At 43.5% G+C, this 26,280-nt stretch overlaps 1 protein-coding gene across 1 annotated transcript in view; it reads left to right on the top strand.

Annotated features, from left to right (window-relative positions):
* Window positions 1–26,280, top strand: part of DNAH5 (dynein axonemal heavy chain 5) — a 5,853,083-nt gene that overhangs the window by 1,909,909 nt on the left and 3,916,894 nt on the right. Inside the window, exon 23 of the mRNA XM_085606747.1 lies at window positions 1,134–1,335. Coding sequence (XP_085462873.1) covers window positions 1,134–1,335 — 202 coding nt within the window. The remainder of the gene's footprint in view (window positions 1–1,133; window positions 1,336–26,280) is intronic.

Below are 26,280 nucleotides of genomic sequence, written 5' to 3' on the forward strand. Positions count from 1 at the left end.
CATACTAGACTATTATTTTGTTCATCTTGCATTCAATTGGAGTTATACTTCCCTGTAATTATCCACATATCTGGGTTCGCAGCACTGAGATCCCAGAGAATTGGGAGCAGAGACATCAGCGTAATTTCCTTTTTAGCCTGGTGAAATGTAAGTATATAATGTCTACGATGAAAGATAGCCTAATCCGTGTTCGCCGCTTAGTCAGGATTATTTGCACAATGAATCCCCATTGATTTGTTTTGCTGTTCTAAATTTTATTATTCAGGCTTTCAGCTTGAGAAAAAGATATGCATAATGAATTTAAATTGGTAATGTGAGGTTGCATGATTTGTTTTTATATGATTTTTAATTGTACTTTTTATGTCCTTTTATTATACATTGCAATATATAAATAGTTTTTTCTTATGAGCTTTTATGGTCGTATATCCGACCGAATAAAGATTTCTTGCATTGAATTGAGTTAATGGATGGATGAATAGATGCATGAATGATGAGTGATTAATTGCATGATCCGATAGATGGGTGATTACATTGATGGATGATGGCGGTAAATCTATTTCACAAATGTAATTATTGCTATTTAGCACAGTGATAATTAAGCAATTCTGCATGGTCGATTACTGACTAGTGGCTCTATTACATAACAAATTCCTCTTCAATTGTTGTAACTCTACTCAGGGCCGGACTGGCCGTAGCGGGCACTGGGCAATCCCCCGGTGCGCCGCAGGGGTGGGGGCCGGTTTTGTGCCCCTGGGGGCCGTTTTTGTTACAGGGCCGTTTTTGCAGCATAGCTGCAAAATCGGACCTGTAACAAAATCGGCCGAAAACCGGCCCTGGCAAAGAACTCTGCGGCACCCCCAACCCCCACCCCCCCTCCCTGGGGAGGAAAGGGGGGCGGCCGAGCACTTTGCCAGGGCCGTTTTTGGTTCCCAGTCAGGCCCTGACTCTACTGCTGGAAACAAATAGCAATTTACTACTTGCAAACCTGAGCTAGTGATTACTGCGCTATCTGTTTATTTTAGAAGGCATGTTTCCCATCACTCCTCTTGAGCGTTTCCTGAGTTCCTTCTTGTTTGTACCACTTGGTTCCCTTATGTGAACAATAAACCTGATCTTCTTTCAATGTTGTATAGGATGTGCTTACTGCATTAGAGAAGTTCAAGTGTTACCACCACATCTGGCAGAGAGACAGGGATGATGTCATTGAGAGATTCATTCTTGGAAACCCTTTGCTGTCTGAATTTGAATCTCAGATTCTACATTTCCGAGGTTTGGAGCTGGAAATTAACTCAGAGCCTGATTACATCTGTGTGGGAACAATAGCACTTTATACAGGTGAGATAAGGCATGGTAACGGTTTTTTATTATATTTTTTAAGTATTAGCCCAACATGTATGTATTCATTGTTCACATAAATATTATTTATACAAGCATTAGGTATGTCCAACAAACAGGCTATGTCAAATTGGCGTTATAGTAAGTAATAATGGATACTATTCATTTTATCTTATATTTTGCTTCTTTATGCTCAACTGCAACACAAACACGAGCGAGAAAATATCTAATAGTGTGTCCAGGGCCCTGCTGTTAGTGCAATTTTGAAAACAAATTGATTTCTTCACAATAGTTTGCTTATACTAGCAAAAAAAACTCAGATGGACACATTCCTTAACATTTGCATAAAATACAGTTACAAACAAATCAAACAACAAATAATTCTTGGTTTATTTACCAGGACTGTTTGTTATTCCAATGCTTCCATCATTGTCCGAAAACTTAAATTATAAGGTTACCCATCACAATACGAACACGCTTCATTATAATAACCAAACACCTGCCCTACTTGTTGTCCTTCCCACCAGGCCCCTTTCCCCCTAAATGTGGGCAGCACAAAGGAAGTCACCTTCCCAAAATGTTCCTCTTCACTATGACAAGTGAACCATAGATCGTGATAGTACAATATTTGACAAAGCCACAAGATCTGGCTATTTTTTTGTTATGAGCCCCAATGTATCCCAATATAGGCCTAGGTAGCTATATTACCTTTTACCTATATGTGTCCTACCTTGCTCTACATAACAGCTCTGGGGCTGATCTTTTACCTAGTTATGGGCTAAATAAATGTTGTGTGGTTTTCTTAGAAAACTAGCCTAATTTATTATTCATGAGGATTATTAGTATCACACAGCAGAATTACCATCTTCTGTATAATAACTCTGTACAAAAGTCAACGCTATTGTCTTCCTTGGATGACAGGCCCACAGTACCATTACGCATCTAGGTTGAACCCCTGAAGGCACCTTTTGGGTATATAAGCACTGCATCTTTGCTGAGCAAACCAGAGGAAAAGTTTCCATGCTGACATGAGACACTGAAGTCCCTGCACGCAGACACTCCAGCATGCAGTGGTCTGACATCCCTTGCGGAGTGTGCAACTCGAGACCAAGATGGGGTCCTTAATTCTCCACCAGATGATGGGGTTGACTCTACCTAGGGGGATTCTTGGCTTCACACTTACATACATGCTAGGTACATTCAGGTACACTTAGCTAGGGTACGCATATTAGTCGTACGCATGATTACTTCCATGTATCTATATGCCTGCATATGTTCACTGTTTTAGCACCATGGCAGAATTCTACCTTTTATTTACTCTGCTAGTGCTTGTAATCTTATATATCTGTTTTTGTCTAATGGTTGTCACAGCACACGTATTTTATACTACAATGACGCTGGTTCAATAAATGCTTATTGAAAATGTCCCCACCGTATATTCTTTGTATATCTCTGACACCAAGTGAGCACAAGTGACTGAGCGAAATGTACTGTACTGTTTCCACGGTCCCTGAGGGGTCGGTGTTGTCATCTTTGTTAGTTGCCAGAAACTATTCACTCCTTGGTAAGATTGTGGGGCTTGTAGTGGCACTATGAGCTAGCTGGTCTACAGGCTAACATATCCTTTGGGGGTGTCTGGAATCAGTCTGGACACCAATCCCTTAGTTTATGTTGTCTAAATGCGCAGATCCTATATAGTTTTGGAGGAACTAAACGACATGGAGCCATCAATGTTGGTTTGGTTCTTATTTAACGGTCAAATCTGAGTAGTTCAGTCGTGCTTTTTCAGAGACCCCTACTCACATTTACGCAGAGACATCTGGAGTGGGGAATAGGTATATCCTATGTATTGGCTGTAGATTTGTTCAAGTTTGAAGGATTATAGTTCCCCACTGTTAGACCTGGCACCATTGGCATGGGTCTCCCTTCCATTTTTTGCTGTTGCCTCCTGTATTTTTGCTGGACTAGATGCTTTGGCCACTTTGCCACTGCTATTCGGTGCCAAAGTGCAAGTGCTCCCTATTGTAAATTGTTGTAATGGATTAGTTACTCCATGATTGGCTATTTGATTTACTTGTCAAACCCTAGTACAGTGCACCATGTGTGCCCAGAGCCTTTCAATCAAATGCTGCTGGTAGGCTTGCAGCACTGGTTGTGCCAGCCACAGAAGCAGCTTGTAAAATATGGCTCAAGCCTGCCATTGCAGTGCCTGTGTGCAGTCTGGGACTGCCATGTCGACTTGGCAAGTGCACTCATTTGCCAGTCCCTACACCTTCCCTTTTCTGCATGTTAGTCACCCCTAAGGTGGGCCCCAGGTACTCCTGTGGGCAGGGGGCATTGTATGTGAAAGGTAGGACATGCCCTGGTTTGTGTGGCATGTCCTGACAGTGAATTACAGCCAATTTCGTTTTTCACTATTGCAAGGCTATCTATTCCCATTGGCCAGAATGGGCAGTTTGATTATAACATCTTCTAATCCTAACTGACCCAGGGAACAAGGTAAAAAATTAGTTTAGTATGCCTGAACTCAGAATGTTAAAATACATCTTTTAGTGTGGGTGATTTTTCCATTCTGTGTTTGAAAATACCACTTTTAGAAAGTAGGTATTTTCTTTCCTAACCATCCAGTATGCCTCTTCTAGGTTTGTGTTTTCCATGTCTGGTTTGTGAGTGACAGGGGGCTGGAGAGGGTTTTGGCTCCAGCAGTATGATGAGTCAGGGCTGGGCTGAATAGGACCTGGGTTGAATAGAGAGTAGGGGGAGGAGATTTCCTTACACTTGCCTGAGCCTACATTGAATAGAGAGTAGGGGGAAGAGATTTATTTTCAGCTACCTGGCCCAGGTCTGCTTTCAACAATGCTGTCTCTACCTCCTGCCAGGAAGCTGCACTAGGGAGGACAGAACTGGTTTTGACTAGGTACAGACACTCTCAGCCTTCAGAGAACAAAGGAATTAGTAATATAAATATTGGGGCCCAGGAATTTAGATCACTTCTGGGAATCAAGACAAACCTTTGCCAAGGAGAGAAACCAAGGAAGCTGAAGGAGAGACTGCCTCTGCACTGGTTACTGTTTTGGGTTGACCTACAGTGGTTACTTATTGCCAAGGAAAGGAGAAAAGGAATTTTGTGTGTACTTTATCATCTTGAGGAAGATCTCCAAGGGCTTGAAGCTGAGCTTGCCTCCTGTTCTGAAGTCTCAGGGACACAAAGACTTCACCACCAGCTTCCCTGAATTTCCTTGCTGGGAATTCTACCTGCAGAGAGGTGCCTGCTGTTGTTTTAGGACCTCTAGAGACTGCATGTTGCTGGGAGCTGGAAGCGCAACGCAAAGAGGAAGAAGCGCGTCGCCACCGCAGCTGTTACCGTCACATCACTGAAGAAGCATGCCGCCGCCAAAGCTGTTTGCCGTCGCATTGCCGAGGAAGCGTATCACATCGCCGGAGAAGCGTGTCACTGCCGCAGAGGTTGCCGTCGCATCACCGGAGAAGCGCGTCGCAGGGCCTGTTGCGGCTAAAGAAACCACCGACTTTTGCCGCACGGCCGTCAGGCGTGCATGCATCGTATCCAAGTTGTCGCGTTGCATCAAAGACACCATCTTGTCGCATCGCAACCAGGATACAGTAAGAAACAGATGCATCCCCTCCTCTCCATAAGAAACAGATACATCGCCGCCCCCGGAGCAAGGAACTGACACATTGCCTTCCCTGCGCCCCTTTTTGTTTATATTGCCTTACACATCCAAGGTACTTTGAGAGTAAAGTGTCGCATTTACCATCTACATTGAACTAAACTATTTCTACCATTTGAAAGTCCTATTTTTGAATACTGCATTGTGGATTTTTGTTGTATGGTCTTGTGTTAAATCTAGATAAAGGTTACTTATTTTTCTAACCTGTTGTGGTGTCCATTTGTAGTGTTTTCACTGTATTACTGAATGTGTTCACAAATGCTTTACACACTACCTCTGAGATAAGCCTGCCTGCTCATGCCAAGCTACCAAGGGGGTGAGCAGGGGTTATTTTAGGAGTGTAGCCCCCTTACTAGAAGCAAGGGCCCCTACTTGGTCAAAGGTACCTACCTCTGCCAACTAGAGACCCCCATTTCTAACACCCACACTGTGCAAAAAACGTTCTCTTTCTCCAATAGAACTTCTACCCATAATGTCTCAGAACGCAAATACTGGTGCTAGTAATACTAACTGTGCTACTGGTACTAGTAGGGAAGAAGCTGAGCAGAAAGGTGCTTTAAACATTTTAGAAAATTGCAGAAATGGACTTACTATAAAACTAGCAGATTATGGTCTCTCATCTTTAGGTGGGACCATTACCTTCGTGATTGAGGCACGCAAGGCATACAGGACAGAGGTGTTCTGTTCTTGGGTTAAATTCCAACCTGCGGATGCACCCACACATACATTACTTTCTTATACTCCGGATAAAATACCAGATGAATACTCTCCCTAAATGGACATAGATGTACAGTTAACTTACAAGAGAATATAAATTAGACCACAGATAAAGTGAGGCTCATTCCGCTCAGCAGAGACGCAGCGACTTGGCCGGTTCTAGCTGCTTACACACCGCATCCAGAGATGACACAATGCCAGCAGCAGAATTCCATCCACTTCACAAAGAAATAATAAAGCTAAACAGAAATCATACACAGTTCCTAATGCGAACAATTACAATTCAACCTACAAGGGTCACTTAAGCAGACCAACTACAAGGGAGCGCAACTAAAATCACCCCACAAACGCTGAACGCGATTACTGACAATTTGCTTGCCAATAGGAATAGCTCCCCCTATAGAGGATTGTACCACTTGGGGTAATAATAATCCACATTTGTAAAATGCGAACAATCACCCCTAAGGGTCTCTAGGTGCTGGGGACCATCGGGAAGATTAAGCGAGCTATTGCCCAGAGTCACATGGTGCTGGGCTTATCTGCCACCGGCGATCGAACCGTGATCCCCAGATTCCGGAGTCAGTCATGCCACACCTCTTCTCGTGTACAGTTTTTGCTGCCGTTTATACCAGAACACATGGTACGCCCTCAATAGCAGGTATACCAGAAGTATTGAAACAAATACAGAACAAGTAAGGCAGAACCTGCCCTGGACTTAGGGATGAAATTGATAGGTAATTTTACCCTAGCATCCACAATTATGTTAGCGAACATGAAAGGGAAGTCAGCAGCAGTGGCTACACGCCAATGTATAAGGGAATGCACTCCTGCACAACAGGATACAGAATTACCTAAAATTATTGAAGAGAGCTATGCTTCGCTGAGAAAATTTGGGAGCTAGACCTGTGAAACCACAATTAATGGGTAATGCTGAAAAGGATAACTCTAGGAAGCACCCATTACTTCTAAAAAAAAAAGGATACTAAAAAAATCGAAAAACAAGCAGAATGCATCACAATCACGGGGTGGGTTCCCTCAGCAGGAGCCCTCTGACAGCAAATATAACCCTAGAAACTGTGACAATATTTAATAAATCGTTCCTCTTGTTCCTTTCAGAGTTCATCAAAAAAACCCAGAGGGAGGCACAATGGGAACGCAGATCAGAAGAGCGAGTCGAACCAAGAGACACACACACACATCGCACTTCAGACTGCATTATCAAACAAGAAGATAAACCCAAATCAAAACCTCAATATAAAAAAAGGTAGCTGGCATTAACATAAGAAATGCCCAGGCTACTGAGGACTCAACTTCCGAATGGAGATTGGGCTCTGACGATGCTAGACAGTGCATCAGAAGTAACAATAGCTCGCCAAATCCTGATGGAATTTGTGGTGACAGCAGCGTTGCATGAACCTATCACGGTGGAAACACCTGGTACTAGGATAAGTGTCCCACATCAGTTATATGAAATAACACTCAAAATGGAGGGGGGATGTACCAAAGAAAGTAAAAGGTCTCTTTTGGGAGAACTTAACATATGGATATGACATCCTTTTGGCTCAAAAAGATTTGCCACCTGAGTTTCTTTTGGACTGCCCAAAAGGAGAAGCTGTAATATTACCAGCCTTCTCCAACCACGTTCCAGAATCACTTAAACATTCATATGTGCAGGAGTGGGCAGTAGCACTAGCTCCTGCATTATACTGCAATCATATTGGGTGGGATGCTGAGTCACCTCTTCATGAAATCCCTGTTAGAACTACTCCAACTCCACAGAGGCAGTATCCAATAAAACATTGTAGGAAGGTGGAATCTGACTGCATGGTTACCCCCACTTTTTTCCTGGTGTTTTGCTGGTTTTTGACTAGTTTGACTGGGATCCTGCTAATCAGGACCACAGTTTATCTGCTTTCTCCCTCAATTGGTTGTGCATGTACTTTAGGTACACTCCAGATTGGATACTGGGGTACACTTATCAGTCCCTAGTATATGGGACACCACGTACCCAGGGCATAGGAACCCCAGAGGCCTCCCAGGGCCTGCAGCATGTATTATGCCACCCCTGAGAGACCATTCAAACTGACACCATAAGTCTGCGACTGCAGCCTGTGTACGGTGGTGCATGCACCCCTTACTTAGATATAGGTTCACTATATCTATTCTAAATCACTGCACATATAAACCTATCAGTCACCCCTATGGCAGGCCTTATCAATCCTGAAGGCAGGGTGCTGGGTTTTATGTGAGAGGGTACCTTTGCATGAGCAGAGCCCCTCTGCAGCCTTCGGAACCTCTTTTCCAGGGTTGTTTGTGATGCAGCCAACCATATATATTTAAGTGCATTATAGCCTCGCGGTAAATGCTAACTTTAAAACGGCTGCTTAGAAACATGTTGGGTTTGGTGTCAAACACCTTGGAATCATACCTCTCCGCCAGTAACTGGCGGGGGAGGTATGATTCCACCCTTCTAGACGGACTTATTCGAAACACCAGTGCACCTTGTACCAGCTTTCTCGACCTGGGAATCACAAAATGGATGCTGCCAGCCACAGACAAGAGTCTGCCCTCCTGCTGCTGAGCCAAGCTCGAGGAGGCGAAGGCTTGACAATAGGTTTCCTGTCACAGGGAGGTGTGACCACCTTCCAGACAGAATTTAGTGAATTGGGGCTGAGAGTGTTTGAAAGTCTGCACTGGGGCACATTTGGTGTCCCTGTGCATAGTCCAGTTCAAACCGGTTGCAGGAGCCATTTGATCCTGCTCTGGCGCGAAACTGGACAAAGGACATAGCCACTCCTCTGTCCTGACCCTCCCATAGGCGAGTCTCCAGAGTTTGTCCCACCCCTTTCTTGGGTATAAAGTAGGAACCCTGACTACAGGACTTTAGATTTTACCTGGACTAAACTCTGCTACAGAAACCAAGTACTTTGACGATCTACACTACGCTGGATGACTGAAGAATCTCCCTTGGAGTAAAGGAGTTACTCCCCTGCAAGGCAAGCACCTTTAACGCATTGGACCGGTTTGCATCTCCCAAGTTCCTGAGGACTCTGAAGATTTCTGCAACACAGGAGGTGGGTTCCCGTGCGTCCCTGAGGTTGATCTGACCTCTCAGCAATTCTGAGACCAGTATCCCTCGAGGGGACCGTGCAACCTGAACCCCTGTGCACTGTGTACTTTTGCAGCAGCATATGCTTTTTGGCGATCCCTAAGGCTGTGCTTTGGGCTACTTGTAGTTCTGACCCTGAGCAGTATTTCCACTGAAGATTTCCAGCCTACACTCCAAGAGTGTTCCCTGGGCTGGTATTTTGTGATTCAGCTTGAGGTTCCTTCGCGATCCCTGGTCCGTTGGCCTGTGAGTCCATGTGAAGGTAACTTTGACTTTCAGTGGGCTTTCCTGGTTGCTCCAGACGTGACCTGACTCTCCATTGCTTGGAGAGTCCCCAGGACCTTGCTGGTCCTCACCGAAGCATATTTCCTCTGCCCATGTGGGTTGCAGTTGCCAAGGCTTTTTGGTGTTCCATCCGGACACTGAGCCCCCCAGCACTCAACATCCTTCGTGGGACAGCTCACCTCCAGACTTTGGTCATCGTCGACGTCTCCTGGTCCCCGTGGTTGCAGAGTCTAGCATTGCATCTTCTCACCTGAAGCACTCGACATTGGTGGGCATTCGTCTATCATGCCCCTGGTCACTCTGAAGTGACCCAGACTCTGTCCCCTCTGCTCTCAGGTTTTTCTCACCTCGGATCCAGGCTTGGATTCCACCGGACACTTTTCATCTTCCCGGCAGCAGCACTTTTTCGCATCACGCTATTGAAAACAATGAAGGTTCCCAACATCACTTGACCCCTATGCACCCGGCTCCTCTGCGATAGGTAACACAGGTATCACGGTACTCTCAAGGGTGCTGGCCTTAGAACCTTCTATGTTTAAAAGGACTTGCTTAAAGTCCTCTCCGAAATGTCCTTAAACTCTAAAATTCCAACCGCGACTTTGCCATAGAGTCGCTCGGAGCTCGTGCCTGTGTTCACACACTGCCCCGGTCCTCCGTGGGTTCCCTGTGTCATTACTTTGGGTGGTTCCTTGGGGTCCCAGTGATTCTGCGTGCTCTAGGCACTGTGTCTAGTTAAGTCGTGGTTGTTATACCACTTTCTTAGTATATGGTTTGGTCTCCCCTGGAGCCCACTGTGTATTGTGCTATTTACTGTCGTTCAAGTGACTTAATATTGTGTGCTCTGTGCTCTAATCTCATAAAGAGGTTAGTAGAGAGTGTTTAGTAATAAATACATATATTTTCTATATCTCTTGTGTGGTTCTCCTTTCATTTGGTCATTCAGGAGGTTATGATCTGGTAAAACAAGCTGCTTTACATTCCTTCGAGACTTAGCCTGAAGGCTGCTCTCCATAGCTACCACTAGATAGCTTTCAATAAAGGTTGTCTTTAACCTAATTAGCAATAAGGGTTGTTTGGACTGGTACAAGGTGCCCACTTTAATTAGTGGTTAGCATATACCAGACCGACTTCTCACAAACATGACACGAAAAAACAAGACAGGGAGATCTTAGATGAACTTGAATATCAAGGTGTTATTGAAAATCGCATCTCTTCCATGAATAATCCTTTGTTTCCCATAATGAAACAGGACAGTTCATACCATCTAGTTTTAGGCTACAGGCATTTGAACACATGCACATAGACATTTGCCGTACAGAATGCACACAGTGCCGCATTGATAAATAACATTGTGCGGAAGAAATACAAAAAAACACTAGATATCTCAAATGGATTCTTTTGCCAAAATATAGCACCTGAAAGCAGATATTTTACCACATTTTTGGCTCTAGGTATCTAACGTCAATTTTGTAGACTGCCCCAAGGGTATAAGAATAGCCATGGGTTGTTCTCAGCAAGAGTTTCAGACTTACTTCAACATTTTGATCAGGAGGCATTGTCCTATTTAGATGATATTTATCTGATGGACAATGAACTATTGGATCATTTGAACAGGATGAACAACATAATTCTGAGGTTCACCTCTGATGGCTATAAATTTAACTTTAAAAAATAAAAAAATTGCACGTCTCAATGTCCTATTGAGCTCCTGTTTCCCACAAACAAAAACTTCACAATCTCTACCTTCAGCTTAAAAAGACTTACTTTGTTTCTCCCTGGCTACAGCTCATGATTGCAATTGGTCTACTTTTGCTCTTCCTTTGGATAGATGTAGTGATTGTCTTTCTTCCTGCTTCTGAATGGACATTATCTGCCACAACGCTCTGCAGTACAACATGTGAACCAGGTCCTGAAACCACATGCATCATCACACCGTGAGCAAAGAGACCTGTCCTTTGTGAACATTATAGCAGTTCCTATTCCAGAAGGAATAGGTTGGGATAGGGTTTCATATGATGTATATGGTCCAACAGAACTTTTGAAACTGCCACACTTGTTTAAAATGTCTTTGAATGATATTACCTCCAGTACTTTGTCTGATGATTGGGACTTTAAAACTGTAAATACTATGCTGTCTGATTAGAATACTCTGCTGCATTCTCCAGTAATGAATTGTATGATGATATATCTTATTTTGACACCATGTATTGTTACTAACATTATGGTCATCATTTCTTGCACAAAGCAAGTATCCCACGTAATATTTTCACTTACCATCAATGGGAAGATTGCCCAACGCAACCGAAAGGTAGTTCACAAACGTTTGCACAGAACTTTTTTCTGGGTTTAACACTTCAAACCCGACCTCTTATTATTCTAAGGTTGCACCTACACCTGCAAAAAAAATATGCTCACCAACACGAAACAGATATACTCTGCTTCCTTTATTTCCCAGCTGTCTTTACAGGGTTTCAACTTTTGGAGGGACACCATAGACACAAAGGGGCATATTTACAAGCCCCTATTGTGACACAGCATCACTTCTAGTGACGTTGTGATGGCGATAAGAGCTTCGCCTTATTTACAAGGCAGCGTTAAGCCACTTAACGTGGCTTAACGCAGTGTTGTAAATAAGGCCCCCATTCATGCTTTAACATGAAAGGGGGGCGATGGGTGTTGTGGTGGGCTTTCCACTGCAACACCCATTGATTGTGACGCTGCACCCTATTTACAAGAGCAGAGTAAATTGGTGGCAGGGCCAAAATTAAGACTAAGACAAACCTGGTCTTAAACATGGGAAACAAGGAGAAGTGCTTTATTTCGCCTCATTTGTGCTGTTTCCATGTGTGCTGCCTTGGGCAGCACACATAGAAAAGCAAAACGCCTATGATTGTTTATGCTCAGGAAATTGCCACTTTCATGTAAATATGCCCCAAATTCTGCCTGTGGGACTAAAGATTGGCATGTTCAGGGAAATGAGGCCTTTTTTAGAGCATGCCTCATACCACAGCAAATGATCTTCCTGAACGAAACTGTGCAACAGACTTCCTAAGAAAAAGGATTTGAACACTCCTCGGATTCCCTCACTTACACACTTGGTAGAATTGCACACACCATAGTGAGGATACACTAGATGACATTCTTCATGATGGTTCATACAATTCATCAGACCCCAATTGGAAGGGATGGTTGGTTTAGCCTAGCGACGCAAATAGGTGTCAGTTAAGATTCAGGCATACCGCCGAAGGGTTTAGTATCCATAGGCCCGATCAACATTATGTACAAACAGAACACTCGGAGTGGTGATATTTTACATTGTTGAGAAGTTATGCCTAGAGTGGCTAAAAATCTGTCCCAGGTGAAACACTTGTCCTTACTGTCAGATGACATGGATCTTTGGTTTTTTTTGTTAGGTCCCCAGAAACCACGCCAGAAACGCTTCTTATATGCTATTTACAACGAAGTATGGAAAATGTCTCAACAAGAGTCTGCTGAGATATTACGTGAAATTGACAGGGTTAACCTAGCAAAGACTTTGGCGTTGGTCGATAGTGGTATAACCACACTGACATCCAGGATTTATTCACTGACCAACATTGAATCTTCTGCAACTCATATAATAGAACAAGATTTGTCTATGCTTAAACATGGGCAATCGCAATTGCGATCTATTGCATTATTGAGTTAGATGCTACAATCATTGCACTCTGGTCATGTGCCCTGGCGGTACATCAACAGTACTTCTCTGTTTTCTGCATACAATCTAACAGAAAGACAAACAATGGCACAAAGAGATGCAAAATATACAATGCTGCACATTGAAAAATTGGGCCAATTACATTTAATTGTAGCTGAGTCACCCTCCACAGAATAGTTAATCCTTGGGCATATTACACTGTCAGTCACGACATTCCAATTTCAATATTGTCTACAGTATCACCACACAGGCAGGTGTGAAGCATTAGGGAAGGAATACATACATGAATCTTGGGAATTACCGTATAGATTTAGATGCAGGAATGGATAGACTGAAGTTTTTTCTCAGCGGTTCAGACTCTGAGAATTTGTTAAGTGGGTCTCTAATTTGTCAGGATACTATGCTTCATGGAGGATGTAGTGCTTCAGTTGGAAACCTATCATGCCACTTGAAATGATCCTGAGCTGCCATGATTCATCCGGTGTTCAAACTGCTCTCGAATGGGATTTATTTGATGTTGAATGATCCAGGTTGTTGTGGGATGCTGCCAGGCATTCCATATCTGGTCACGGTAAGTTCCAGGGTTACTTGTTGTATGCACATATTGTTTCCACCGACCCACACAGTCAGGGAAGCATCACTATGGCCTTCAATAAATGTTTCCCTTATACAGTGTGATTCTCTGAGCAGACTGAAAGCCATGCTTTTACAGAAGGATGTGGCCTTAACCTTAGCCCGAGAGACTTTTGATCTTAAGGTTACAAGGTCTTCAGCAGAGATACAGACACTAGTCTGAACTAACTTCCCGCTCCATTTTGAGGAAATAGTACATCGTATGTTTAACATGTCTGATACAAGTGGAATAGTGCACCTATTTAAGATCATAGGTTCAGGACTATTGAGCACCTTCCAGACAGTCTTCGGAGTTATTCCATCAATTACACAGTCCGTATTGGGAAGAATGTTTGGAGTGCTTCTGCTGGTCCTACAACTTGTAGTGGGTATTCTGGTTTTAATCTTCCTGCTATGCAATGGATGTCCCAGATTTCAAAGTGATGGAAAAAGCACTCCTTGTGCTATGTTGCAGTGAGCGCATCGTATGCTATCTGGGCACACCTTGGCTTCGGGAGCTAAGTAAGCATTGATTTCTATAGTTCAGATCAGTTTGGGTTGACTGCTTCTTGCCTGTGCTTCGCTGCATATACTGCGGATACGAATACAAGTTGGACATGTGTCTAATCCTTCCATCGGTTGCGCCACCGGATATAGATGGACCCCTTAAAGGCCCACATATTACAGTGTCCTCAGCGTATTCCCATGTTGATGTTGCCATTCTTAGAACCTCCAACGGATGCTTTAGCTCCTGTTGGAATGGACACTGGCTCTACAACAAGCACACAGCCTGCAAGTGTTTCCTCTGCGGCTGCTTTGGGAACTGAAGAAACTCACCTTTGCTCTGTTGCCCTGATCCAAGAGGTGTTACAGGGACCGTCGTCTGCGAAAGTAAGCAACGGTGATGTTGCGTCTCCCATGCAGGACATAAACCGTTGGCTCTCCGTGTGATGGAACAATTCAGCCTTTTTCAAAAACAAGCCAAACTGGGTTTGAAAACATCATTTTGTTAGATTTGTTCTTCCTTGCTCTCACTGAGCACCATGGCTGTCAATGTGCTCAGTTTGTCAAGCAGTATATTTACTATTTAGAGGACTTTTAGAGTTTTTTTTAACATTTACATTGTTTTTAAATATATCATGTTTTTTCAATGTTTTTTACATTCATTTTTTATAAGTTTTTATGCTTCTTAGAACTGCATAATTTAGCATTAGTTTTATCTTATCGTCCTTCGGATGAGGAGTGGGTGTTATGAGCCCCAGTGTACCCCAATATAGGCCTAGGTAGCTATATGACCTTTTACATATATTTGTCCTACCTTGCTCTACATAACTGCTATGGCGCTAACCTTTTACCTAGTTATGTGCCGAATCAATGTTGTGTGGTTTTCTTAGAACACTAACCTAATTTATTATGCATGAGGATTCATAGTATCACACAGTAGGATTACCATCTTCTGTCTAATAACTCTGTACAAAAGTCACTGCTATCGTCATCCTTGGACGACAGGCCCACAGTACCATTACGGATCTGGGTAGAACCCTTGAGGGCACCTTTCGGGTATATAAAAGCACTGCATCTTCGCTGGGCAAACCAGAGGAGAAGCTTCCATGCTGACACAAGACGCTGAAGTCCCTGCACGCAGACACTCCAGCACGCAGTTGTCTGACAACCCTTGCGGGGTGTCCAACTCGGGACCAAGACGGAGTCCTTCATTCTCTCCTATCAGGTAATGGGGTCGGCTCTTTCTCTAGGGAGATTCTTGGCTTCATTCTTACATACGTGCTAGGTACATACAGGTACATCTAGCTAGGGTATGCATATTAGGAGTATGCATTATTACTGCCATGCCTGTATATATTCACTGTTTTAGCACAATGGTAGAATTCTACCTTTTATTTACTCTGCTGGTGCTTGTAATCGTATACATCTGTTTCTATGTAATGGTTGTTGCAGCACACTTATTTTATACTTGAATGATGCTGGTTCAATAAATGCTTATTGAAATCGTACCCACCGTTAATTCTGTGTATATCTCTGAGCCTGCATGAGCACGAGTGACTGAGCGAAATGTACTGTACTGTTTCCACGATCCTTGAGGGGTCGGTGTTGTCATGTTCGATAGTTGCCAGAAACTATTCACTCCTTGGTAAGGTTGTGGGGCTTATAGTGGCACTGTGAGCTAGCTGGTCTACATGCAAACATGTCCTTTAGAATCAGTCTGGACTCCAATCCCTTAGTATATGTTGTCTAAACGCACAGATCCTATATAGATTTGTAGGAACTACACAACATTATATGTGAAAGTCATTTTGAATTGTTAGTTTTTTTGTTTGTGTACTAGTAAATGCGATAATAAGCAAAGAGTTATATGGTGAAGGCGTGCAGTCAAGCACGCACATGAATATTTATATATATATATATATATATATATATATATATCGCAGCAAACCATTCTTACACGCGATCGTCTTTGACATTGATCAAGAAGGGGACGGACTCCACTTGATTGTTCCCAATTCGTTTTATTTTGTTCGTGTGCTATGCCGCCATGACGCGTTTCGGGCTCAACAGCCCTTGATCACATGACGTGCCTCTTACTTTTCTCCCATTTTTAAAGTGACAGTGCATTGTTAATTGCCATAGACATAGAAAACATATAACCATGGTTTCAAGCGCTTTTTTTGTGCGCAAATTCGTCTAATATCAATAAAACGGTTTGTTATAGCTGTAAAATACATAACATGATAATTGGCTACAAAGCTACTGATTCTATATAAGTCGAGCTAATGGCTCACATATTGTCAAGTGCAAATGCTTTTGTATAAATACATGAATAAATAACTTGCACATATAAAATCAGGTAAATGTATAAAATCATGTTAAAAACCATTTTATAGGAAAGTTGTTAAAGAAATCTCTAGCAGCATGGTTAAATCCAACTGTGCAAATACGGCAAATGAGTGCAAATTTGTGCAAACCTGTGCAATTTATCATTTGTGCAAAATCTGAATAATAATTCAGTAAAAACCTTGGTTTAACCATCTGAAACTTTTTGTTTATGCAGATGGAAAGTGAATCAAGGGAATAAAAAAGCAAAGGGGAGGGAAATAAAGAAAGAAAGAAGGGGAGAAAGGGGAAGGGGAAGGGCATCATAGCAAAAACAATCACTGTATATTACTGAAACAAATCTCATCATTTTTAAGAAATTGATATTGGAGAAGAACTGATATTGGAGAAAAACTGGGACAGGGAAGTCTATTTTTGCTATAGCTAATTTGACTATTGTTGCAATGCTGAATTATTCTGTGAATAGACTTCCTAGAGCCACGTATATAGATCTTCAGTGGCGTTTAGCCCATTAGGGTTTTTACTGTCCAAATCTAGTATATACTGTGTCTCCAATTTTCTCAATAATGCCTCACGATCCCCGCCTCTTCTAAGGGGCGGGATACAGTCAATTGCAAAGAATGTAAGGAATTTCGTATTGCTTTTGTGACAATCCCTAAAATGTCGAGCTACCGGGTAGGATGTGTCAACATTTGAGATTGCACGTAGGTGTTGGAGAATTCTCTTGTGGACCGGCAACTTGGTGGAGCCCACGTATTGCAGCCCACAAGGGCACTCCAACACGTAAATAGCAAATTCAGTTTTGCAATTGATGTTTTTCATGATCGTGTGTGCTTTGTCGTCAAATGGGGTTTTATAGGAGGATTTGTTAATTGCGTGCTTACAAGCTTTACAGGTGGAGCACTTCAAGAAGCCTTTGCATTTAGATAGCCAGTTGGTACTTGATTTTATTTCTGGACTGCTGTTTACAAGAAAATCACTAGTGGAAGGGGCCCTTCTAAAAGTGATAGTTGGATTTGGAGGAAAAATTTCACTAAGTTGTGAGTCCAGATGTAAAAGGTGCCAATTGTTCTTTATGATTTTAACAAGGGTGTCTTTCTGTCTGTTATATGTTAAAATTAATCTTATTGCCTCTGTCTTGTTAGTGTTTTCATTCTGTGGATTAGATATAACTTTTTTTCTCTCTTTTTTACTGGTTTTGGATGGCTTGAATAGTAATTCCTCACGGTTCATGGAACTGGTCTTTTGTATGGCCTCATCAATGCTTTTACTGTTATAGCCTCTTTCCAGAAATCTGTTTTTACTTTCCTGTTGGGAGATTGTTAAATCCTCATTGTTGCTACAGATTCGACGAATCCGTAACATCTCCCCGTAAGGAATACTATGAATGGTATGTTTGGGATGAAAACTGGAGGAATGCAGAGTTGTGTTTCCTGCTGTAGGTTTACGATACAGTTTTGTGTGTAACTGATTATTGGTAACATATATCTGCACATCTAGAAAGCACACCTTTGTTTTGTCAATGGTACTGGTAAAATGCAAGTTTAAATCATTATCATTAATGGCCTCTATGAAATTCAGAGCCTCCCTTTCACTACCCCGCCAAATTATAAAAAGATCATCTATATATCTCATCCATTTCATCACATGATCTGACATGGGTGTTGCATGCTTAGTTTTTAATATAGTCTCTTCCCAAAAGCCCATATGGAGGCAAGCGTAGCTTGGGGAAAAGCTTGCCCCCATGGCTACTCCTCTCAATTGTTGGTAGACTTGGTGATTAAACAAAAAATAGTTATTGTTTAAACAGAACTGTATAAGGCTGATAAGCATTTTGTTATGCTGATGAAATTCGATCAGTCTACTTGACAAAAAGTAGTCTATTGCTCTCAACCCGTCTTTGTGGTTGATAGAGGTATATAGGTTGGAAACGTCCAAGGTTATTAATAGATAATCCTCTTTCCACTGGTAATTATGAATTTGTTTTAGGAAATCAGATGTGTCTTGGACGTATGATGGTAGTCCTTTGACCAAGTCTTGTAAGAAGAAATCTATATAAATTGAGACATTTTCCAGAAGGCTCTGTTTAGCAGATATTATTGGCCATCCTGGGGGATGTTGAATATATATATATATTCCAACAAAGTGCCCTGAAGCATTGGAAGAGCACTCAACAGCGCTCTGCCATCTGGCCTCACATTCCAACCTGCTCCGTATTACATTTTGTAATGCCAACGCGTTTCAAGGTCAGAAACCTCTTCTTCCTGGGCATGCCATAAACAACATCTGATAGCTCGCATTACTCATTTCTGGCACATTTTATTTACAATTCTGCTCCCAGTGGGCGTATACTCAGTGCGATGTTTTTCCTGACGGAACACAGAGTCTCAAATGCGAGCATGAAAATTAACTTTAAGTAAGTTCAAATGTTCGTTTGAAATTGAGACAGTCATTTATTTCCTTTAGTAGGTTTGTGAAACAATTAGAGCAGGTTTGTTTTCACAATTGAGCGCTGTGCTGACACAATCCTTAAATAATTTAAGGACCACAACCTCAGCCAGTTGGTAGTCACGTTCCTTCTCCAGCCGGCGATGGTGCATCTCCCACGGCCAGGCTGCCGTGTAAAGTATTGTCCGACAAAGTGCCCTGATGCATTGGGAGAGCATCAACAGCGCTCTGCCATCCGGCCTTCCAGTCCAACCTGCCCTCCTGCTCCGCATTACATTTTGTTTTGCCAACGCGTTTCAAGGTCAGAAACCTCTTCTTCCTGGGCATGTCATAACATCTGATAGCTCGCATTACTCATTTCCGGCACATTTTATTTACAATTCTGCCCCCAGTGGGCATATGCTCAGTGCGATGTTTTTCCTGATGCCTGATGGGACACAGAGTCTCAAATGCAAGCGTGAAAATTAACTTTAAGTTCAAATGTTCATTTGAAATTGAGACAGTCATTTATTTCCTTTAGTAGGTTTGTGGAACAATTAGAGCAGGTTTGTTTTCACAATTGAGCGCTGTGCTGACACGATCCTTAAATAGTTTAAGGACCACAACCTCAACCAGCTGGTAGTCACGTTCCTTCGCCGGCCAGCCGGCGATGGTGCATCTTCCCACGGCCAGGCTGCCGTGTAAAGTATTGTCCAACAAAGTGCCCTGAAGCATTGGGAGAGCACTCAACAGCGCTCTGCCATCCGGCCTCGCATTCCAACCTGCTCTCCTGCTCCCATTACATTTTGTTTTGCCAGCGCATTTCAAGGTCAGAAACCTCTTCTTCCTGGGCATGTCATAAACAACATCTGATAGCTCGTATTACTAATTTCCAGCACATTTTATTTACAATTCTGCCCCCAGTGGTCATATGCTCAGTGCGATGTTTTTCCTGATTTCTAAGATTCTTTTATTTAAAAAAATACTTTATCACACCTACCTATGACATTACTGTAACCTTGTTTTTTTCAGTTCATTTCTAGGTATTTTTTTTTTTAACAAAAAGTGATATTTAATTACCATATGTTTAAAACTCCCGCGTGCCGGAAACGTACGTGGTGTTTGCTCCTGCTTGTTTGGAAGTTCAAAAAGGCTTCCGCCAAGTGAGAGCAAGCACAGGTTTCCCTGCCCATGCCGGTGTGGGCAGGGAAACTGCTATGTCCTGGGGGTGGGCTCCCCAGGACAAACCTACTGAGCCGACCCTGGAGCATGGGGTCCTCGGGCAATTATTGGCTCATGGAGGGGGCCATGTGGCTCCCCTACCTTAAAGTAATCGGCATGGGTGGGCACCCCAGGGCCTTTAATGGCTCAGGTAGGGGGTCTGTGCAGCCACCCTCCCCATTTGGGTAAATTTCAGCCCCAGGGGTGTGATCCTCAAAGCCTTTTGAGGCTCCGTTAGAGGGGCCGCGTGGCTCCCCTCCCCATAAAAAGAAATTTTGGCCATGGGGTAGGCTTCCTGGGACCTAATCATAAAAAGCACAATCTGCAGACCAAGATCTATCTAGCTTCATGCCACATATGGTGTAATTACGTTCATCAGTTTTTTGCTTTAGCCTTGTCTAAAGAAGTCTGTGGAAAATGCATGAGTATTTTGCATTTTGGGACCCCCCCTTTTTTCTGGCCCTCGCTTGATGGATCACCCTGAAACTTTCCATGCACAAACTAATCAAAAAGGAACAACTTTTTAAAATTTGTCGTGGAGATACATCAAACGGTTCCAAAGTTATTAGCAAACCGAAAAAAGATTTTCCTATGGAACAGCTCACCTAGCTATAACTAACTAGTGACATATTTATATTACAGATTGGTGGTAGCCACTCTAGTTATAGTTCGGATTCCCAGAGATAGTTATTCCTCTGATTTTTTAGTGTTAATAAATTTTCTCTTGTTTGACACCTCTTCACAAAACTTTGCGGGCAGTCCTATTCTTTGCATTGGCAGGATATAGAAGGCTTTGTATTTATTGGTCAAGGGTATACAAAGAAAAAGGAGTTTGAGCACCAATTCATTTTCTATAGGCTTTATACTTATGTGTAGTGCAAAGAAGGCTGAATGGATTTTATTTAAGTTTCGCAAGAACATACATTAGGGTGTGCAGATGATTATTTTGGGTGTTTCAAGGGATTTGGTTCAGTAGTAGTGAAGTTATAAGGCAGAAACACTTAGTTATATCTGTTGTCACAGTATACCTAAATACTCACACGATACATGGCGGTGATCAAACAGAATATGATTGGTTAATGAAAGCCTTTCCAGAATAAAAAGGCAGCCATCTTGATTAGAGTATTGTTTGACTGAGTTCTGTGTTTATATAGGAAATACAGCAAATCACAAAGGCTGTACAGTACTTCAATAAATAAGCCAGTGTAGCAAAGGGTTTAGTGGTAGAATAAATGACTTTTGCAGGTTTCACCCTTTAAAAAACAATTTCATTGAGTATCGTAGTACTACCACAGTAGTATCTAGGAAGTACCACAGTACCTTTAAAATTAATTTAAAAAAAATTCAGAATAAAAAAAAAAATTATACATAATGTAGGGTGGCTTTTAAAAGAGCCTTTGGTTGTGCAAAACTAGATATAGTTAAATATGTTAAATAAGCCAACATTCCAGATTGAAAAGGAATATATGGTCTTCATAGGTGATAAAATGGACACCATCTGGACGATATAGTGCTGCCTTTGAGTATTTGATATTTGAATGAAAAGTGGAGAACATTCCACAATATTGAAGGAACGCTGACACTGTCTTGTTAAAATGCATACATGTTTTTTGTAACTTAGCAGCATTTAAAGAAGACCACTTCCACTTTTGTCTTTGACAAATGTTAGAAAAGACAAGATGTGTGCTGAGAAACAGAGGCATTAACTTTGAAAATGCCTCTTTCATTTCCGTTTCTAGTCAACCTCCTGTTAAATGGCCAATATCATGTCCACTGCTGTGGAAAATATAAAGTGTGGAAGTTCACATGCACTAACAGAGGAAAATAGAGGGAGTAACTGATGCCACTTCAAACCACTTTCCCAATCCATGTAATCTCTGCTCCTTTCAAACCTAAATTAGCTTCCAAAAATGCTTTCTTTGCATACTCTGTGGTCCATACAAAACAAAGACCAACAACCCAAACACATACCATCTTGCTGCTGCATTGATATACAGCGAGTCAGCCACAAAAATAAATATATACACAGTTACATAATTAGCCAGTAGGAAACTACTCTACATTGCCACATTTTTAAATGAGGACAATAATTGGCTCACATTTATTTTGGGCTACAAATATAGCACAATACTCCCACATTCAAAAATGATATCACTAAGTAAACTAGTCCACTGCTATGAAGTTCTAAATGTAGTACAAAGGCATGCAAAACACCAATTTCTGGTGGCATGATAATAACAACCAATAGACAAATACATGAACACAATAAAGAAATAAAGCATTATAGGATTGATTGTTCACACTATGTGAGCTGTAAAAACATCCTAGTACTACTAAATACATCTTTGGCATCACATGAAAATGAAAACTAATAAAACATTAGATAACACATAAAATGAAGAAGTTAAGCTAAATGTCATTGGTTGGCCAAATACTACCAAATACCACAAACAACCATTGACACTCTGGTGACTGTTGGAAAGGAATACAAATGTACTTCTTCTACACAGATAATACATACAATTTTGATTTAAGATCTCAAAATTTTCTTTGACATATTTGTACATAAAATAGGTATATTGCTTGATTGAATTTTGGTTCCAGACGAAAGTAGGTCCGTGTGCAGGTCCATGTACCTACCAGCTCCCCCTAACTGCCTTGTCTCAGTGCTTCTTCCTTAGTTTTCCCCTCTGTGTTCAGTTTAGCCTTCCATACTGTTTTCTGTCCATTGATATTTTGTTGGTTTTGTACACTTTCTGAGCCTTTTTACCATTATTGTGCCTGCTATTTGTGCCTGATAGTCTGCTATAATTTGCTATTACTACTCTCTATGCCCCCTCATCACCTGCTTTGCCCACCTTTCGCTGCTTTTCGGTTGCCTCCTAGTGCCCCTCCCAGGACCTATTTAATGGAGGCCGGAGTGCAACCTCATTGAGCAGGTCCATTTGCCAGCTCCCCCTGGCTGCCTTATCTCAGTGCTTCTTACTTGGTTTTCCCCTCTGTGTTCCGTCCAGCCTTCCTTATTGTTGTTTTCTTTGCATTGATATTTCGTTGGTTTTGTAATCTTTCTGAGCCTTGTTACTTTTATTATGCCTGTTATTCGTGCCCGATATTCTGCTATAATCTGTTCTTACTTGTCTCTGTGCCCCCTCCTGCCCGCTTTTCCCGCCGTTCCCTGCTTTTCCCCCGCCTCCCAGCTCCTCTCCCAGGACCTAATTATTGTAGGGTGCAGCGTGGCTGCAGGGCGGCTGCGCAGCGAGAGTGCTAAAGGCAAGCCCATCTGCACCCGTCTGTGCCTGGACGACACCAAGCCTCATGAACCCTGCTCCTCAGGACACCCACAGATGCTCCTCCACAGAACACCGAACCCCAGACGCCGAAACAACAACTGCTGCATCTCATCTCCTCAATCAATGGTAGGACCTTTCACCTGCCACCACTGGCTCTTTGCCTGCAACTCAATACCACCCACCCTCACGAAACTCCTCACCACACCCACTTCACCGACCGCCACCACAATTGAGCCACTCCACTGCCTCCTACTCAACCCCCGATCACTCTGCAAAAACACCACTGAATACTGGGACACCTTCCCACCCTCACCCCGACATTGTCTCTATTACTGAGACCTGGCTCAACCCCTCCACCATCCCAACATTGCCACCGCAACACCCAACGAATACAAGATAGTACACCAAGACCTCACCAACATACACGGAGGCGGCATCGCATTATCCACAGAGAAACCATCCATTGCACCGCCACCAAAGAAGACATTACACCAATCATGGAGCTCCTCAATTTCCAACTCCAAATCAATGGCAGGACGACCATCAGAGGCACCCTTCTCATAAAGACCCCCAGGCCCACACACCGGCTTCTGCAGCTCGATTCCAGAATTCATCACCCCACTCACTATATCCTCTAAACATCTTGCTCTATGACCTCAACTTCCATCTCGACGACCTTAAAGACACTAAAACCACCAACCTCCTGTAAAACATGAGCAATATTGGTGTCACCCAAATGGTCACACACTGCAGGACACATGCTTGACCCAATCTTCACTGCTATTGACAGAGTCAAGTACGGCCATGTCACGGAACTCACCTGGACTGACCATGCCATTGTCCACTTTACCATCGCAGGAGCACCACGCACCACCACCAAGACCCAAAGCTCCTCCCACCACATCTGGAACAAAGTGACAGGGACTCAATAAATGGACACCCTCAAAACCATCTTGTCCTGACCCGCAATCAACCTCAAGGAGGCCGCCTAGAACCTTTCTGCCTGGGTCACCAAATGTGCCGACAGAGTCGCCACTATCACACCATCCAAGTCCAGTAGATGTCCCAAACAAGACAGCTGGTACACACCAGAACTCAAGACCACAAAGTGTAACTGCAAACATCTAGAGAGATGATGGTACACCAGCAAAAATCCCACAGACAGTGCCACCTTCAAATCAGCCCTTAACACATACCATCAATGCCTAAAAGACACTAAAACTGTACCCTAACAGACCGTATCAAAGCCAGTCCAACCACATCAAGGAACTCTTAAACATCATCAGAGAGTTATCCTGCCCATCAGCCATTGAGAACATGATCCCCCCCCATACCAGGAATTCTTCAGCACCCTGGCGGACTATAGCCACAGCAAAATATCCACCATATACAGTAACTTCAAATCCCAGCCTACAGACCTCCACAGCCTTCTCATGCCAACTGATGCCACCCTCAACCCTCCCCTCACTGCATGGGAACAGCTCACCACTCAAAGTTCCATGGCCATCATGGACTCTACCCACTCTGGAGCGACCATGGACCCAAGCCTCCGCCATTCCCCAAGAATACAATATCACCAGAAAGGATCGCCACACCCGCCCAGGAGGAGGAATCGCCATCTTCCACAAATCCACCCTCCATCTGAGCACACTCCCTGATGAGCCCACAGACATGATGGAACATCTACACTTCAAGATACAGACCAACCCTACCACCACCCTCCGAGAAACCCTCATCTTCCGACCCCCTTGACCCCACGGACCGTTCACCAACTCCATCACGGACATCATCTCCCCGCATGCCTTCGCATCCACCAACTACACCCTGCTGTGAGACCTCAACTTCCACATCGACAACCAACTGGACCCCAACACCACATCCCTCCTGGACAACTTTGGACTCCGCCAAATCGTGACCGAACCCACGCACTCAGTAGGACACACCCTTGACCCCCTCTTCACAACAGGAAACTCCATCACCTTCAGCCACACCACTGAATTCCCATGGACTGACCACCGATGCGTCCACTTCACCAGAATCACCGACGACCAGCTCACCTCCTCACTCAGCAACTCTACCCCAACGATTGTGGAAAACGACGACCCCAACACAGCAGCCCTAACCCTGCACAGATGGATCTCCGACAGCGCCAACACCATTGCCCCCATCAAGAAAAACAACAACACTCACGACAAGAAAGCCAGAGGGTTCACCAGCGAACTTCGAGTGTCCAGACGCACCTGCCGCCACCTCAAAAAGGCCTGGAGGAACACCAAATCCACAGAAGCCCACAACAACTTCAGGGCCGCTAACACCCACCACCAACTCATCAGAAAACCAGAAAGAAAGCGATTGAAGACAGAATCTCCACCCATGCACACAACACCAAACGACTCTTCAACATCATCAAGGAGTTTGCCCAACCTACCAGCGAATCGACCGATATTTCTCCCTCACAAGACCTCTGCGACAAACTCAGCGCCTTACACCACAAAATCAAGAGCATCTACGACAACTTTGACGAAGACAGCCCACACACGGAACCCCCACCAACCACTACTGAAGCCAAAGATTGACAGCTGGACAGCCCTCACCACCGAAGACACACTGAAGACAATGAAGTCAATCCACTGCGGGGCCCCCACGGACCCCTGCTCCCACCACATCTTCAACAGAGCTGCCACCGCCATCGCACCCATGCTCCGCCACACCATCAACCGCTCCCTGGCGGCCGCCTCGCTCTCCGATGACTGGAAACACGCCGTGGTCAACTCCCTCCTGAAGAAACCCTTGGCAGGCCCCACCGACCTCAAAAACGACAGACCCATCTCCCTGCTCCCGTCATCGAGAAGGCCATCAACAGCCAATTCGCCACATTTATCGAAGAGCACAGCATCCTCGACTCCTCCCAATCCAGCTTCAGGAAAAACCACAGTACGGAAACTACCTTCCTCGCCGCAACATACGACATCCGCACCCTACTGGACAAAGGAGAAACAGTAGCCCTCATCCTCCTCAACCTCTCAGCGGCATTTGACACAGTCTCCC

Source organism: Triturus cristatus, chromosome 5_2 (genome assembly GCF_964204655.1).
Source record: "Triturus cristatus chromosome 5_2, aTriCri1.1, whole genome shotgun sequence".
NCBI lineage: Eukaryota > Metazoa > Chordata > Amphibia > Caudata > Salamandridae > Triturus > Triturus cristatus.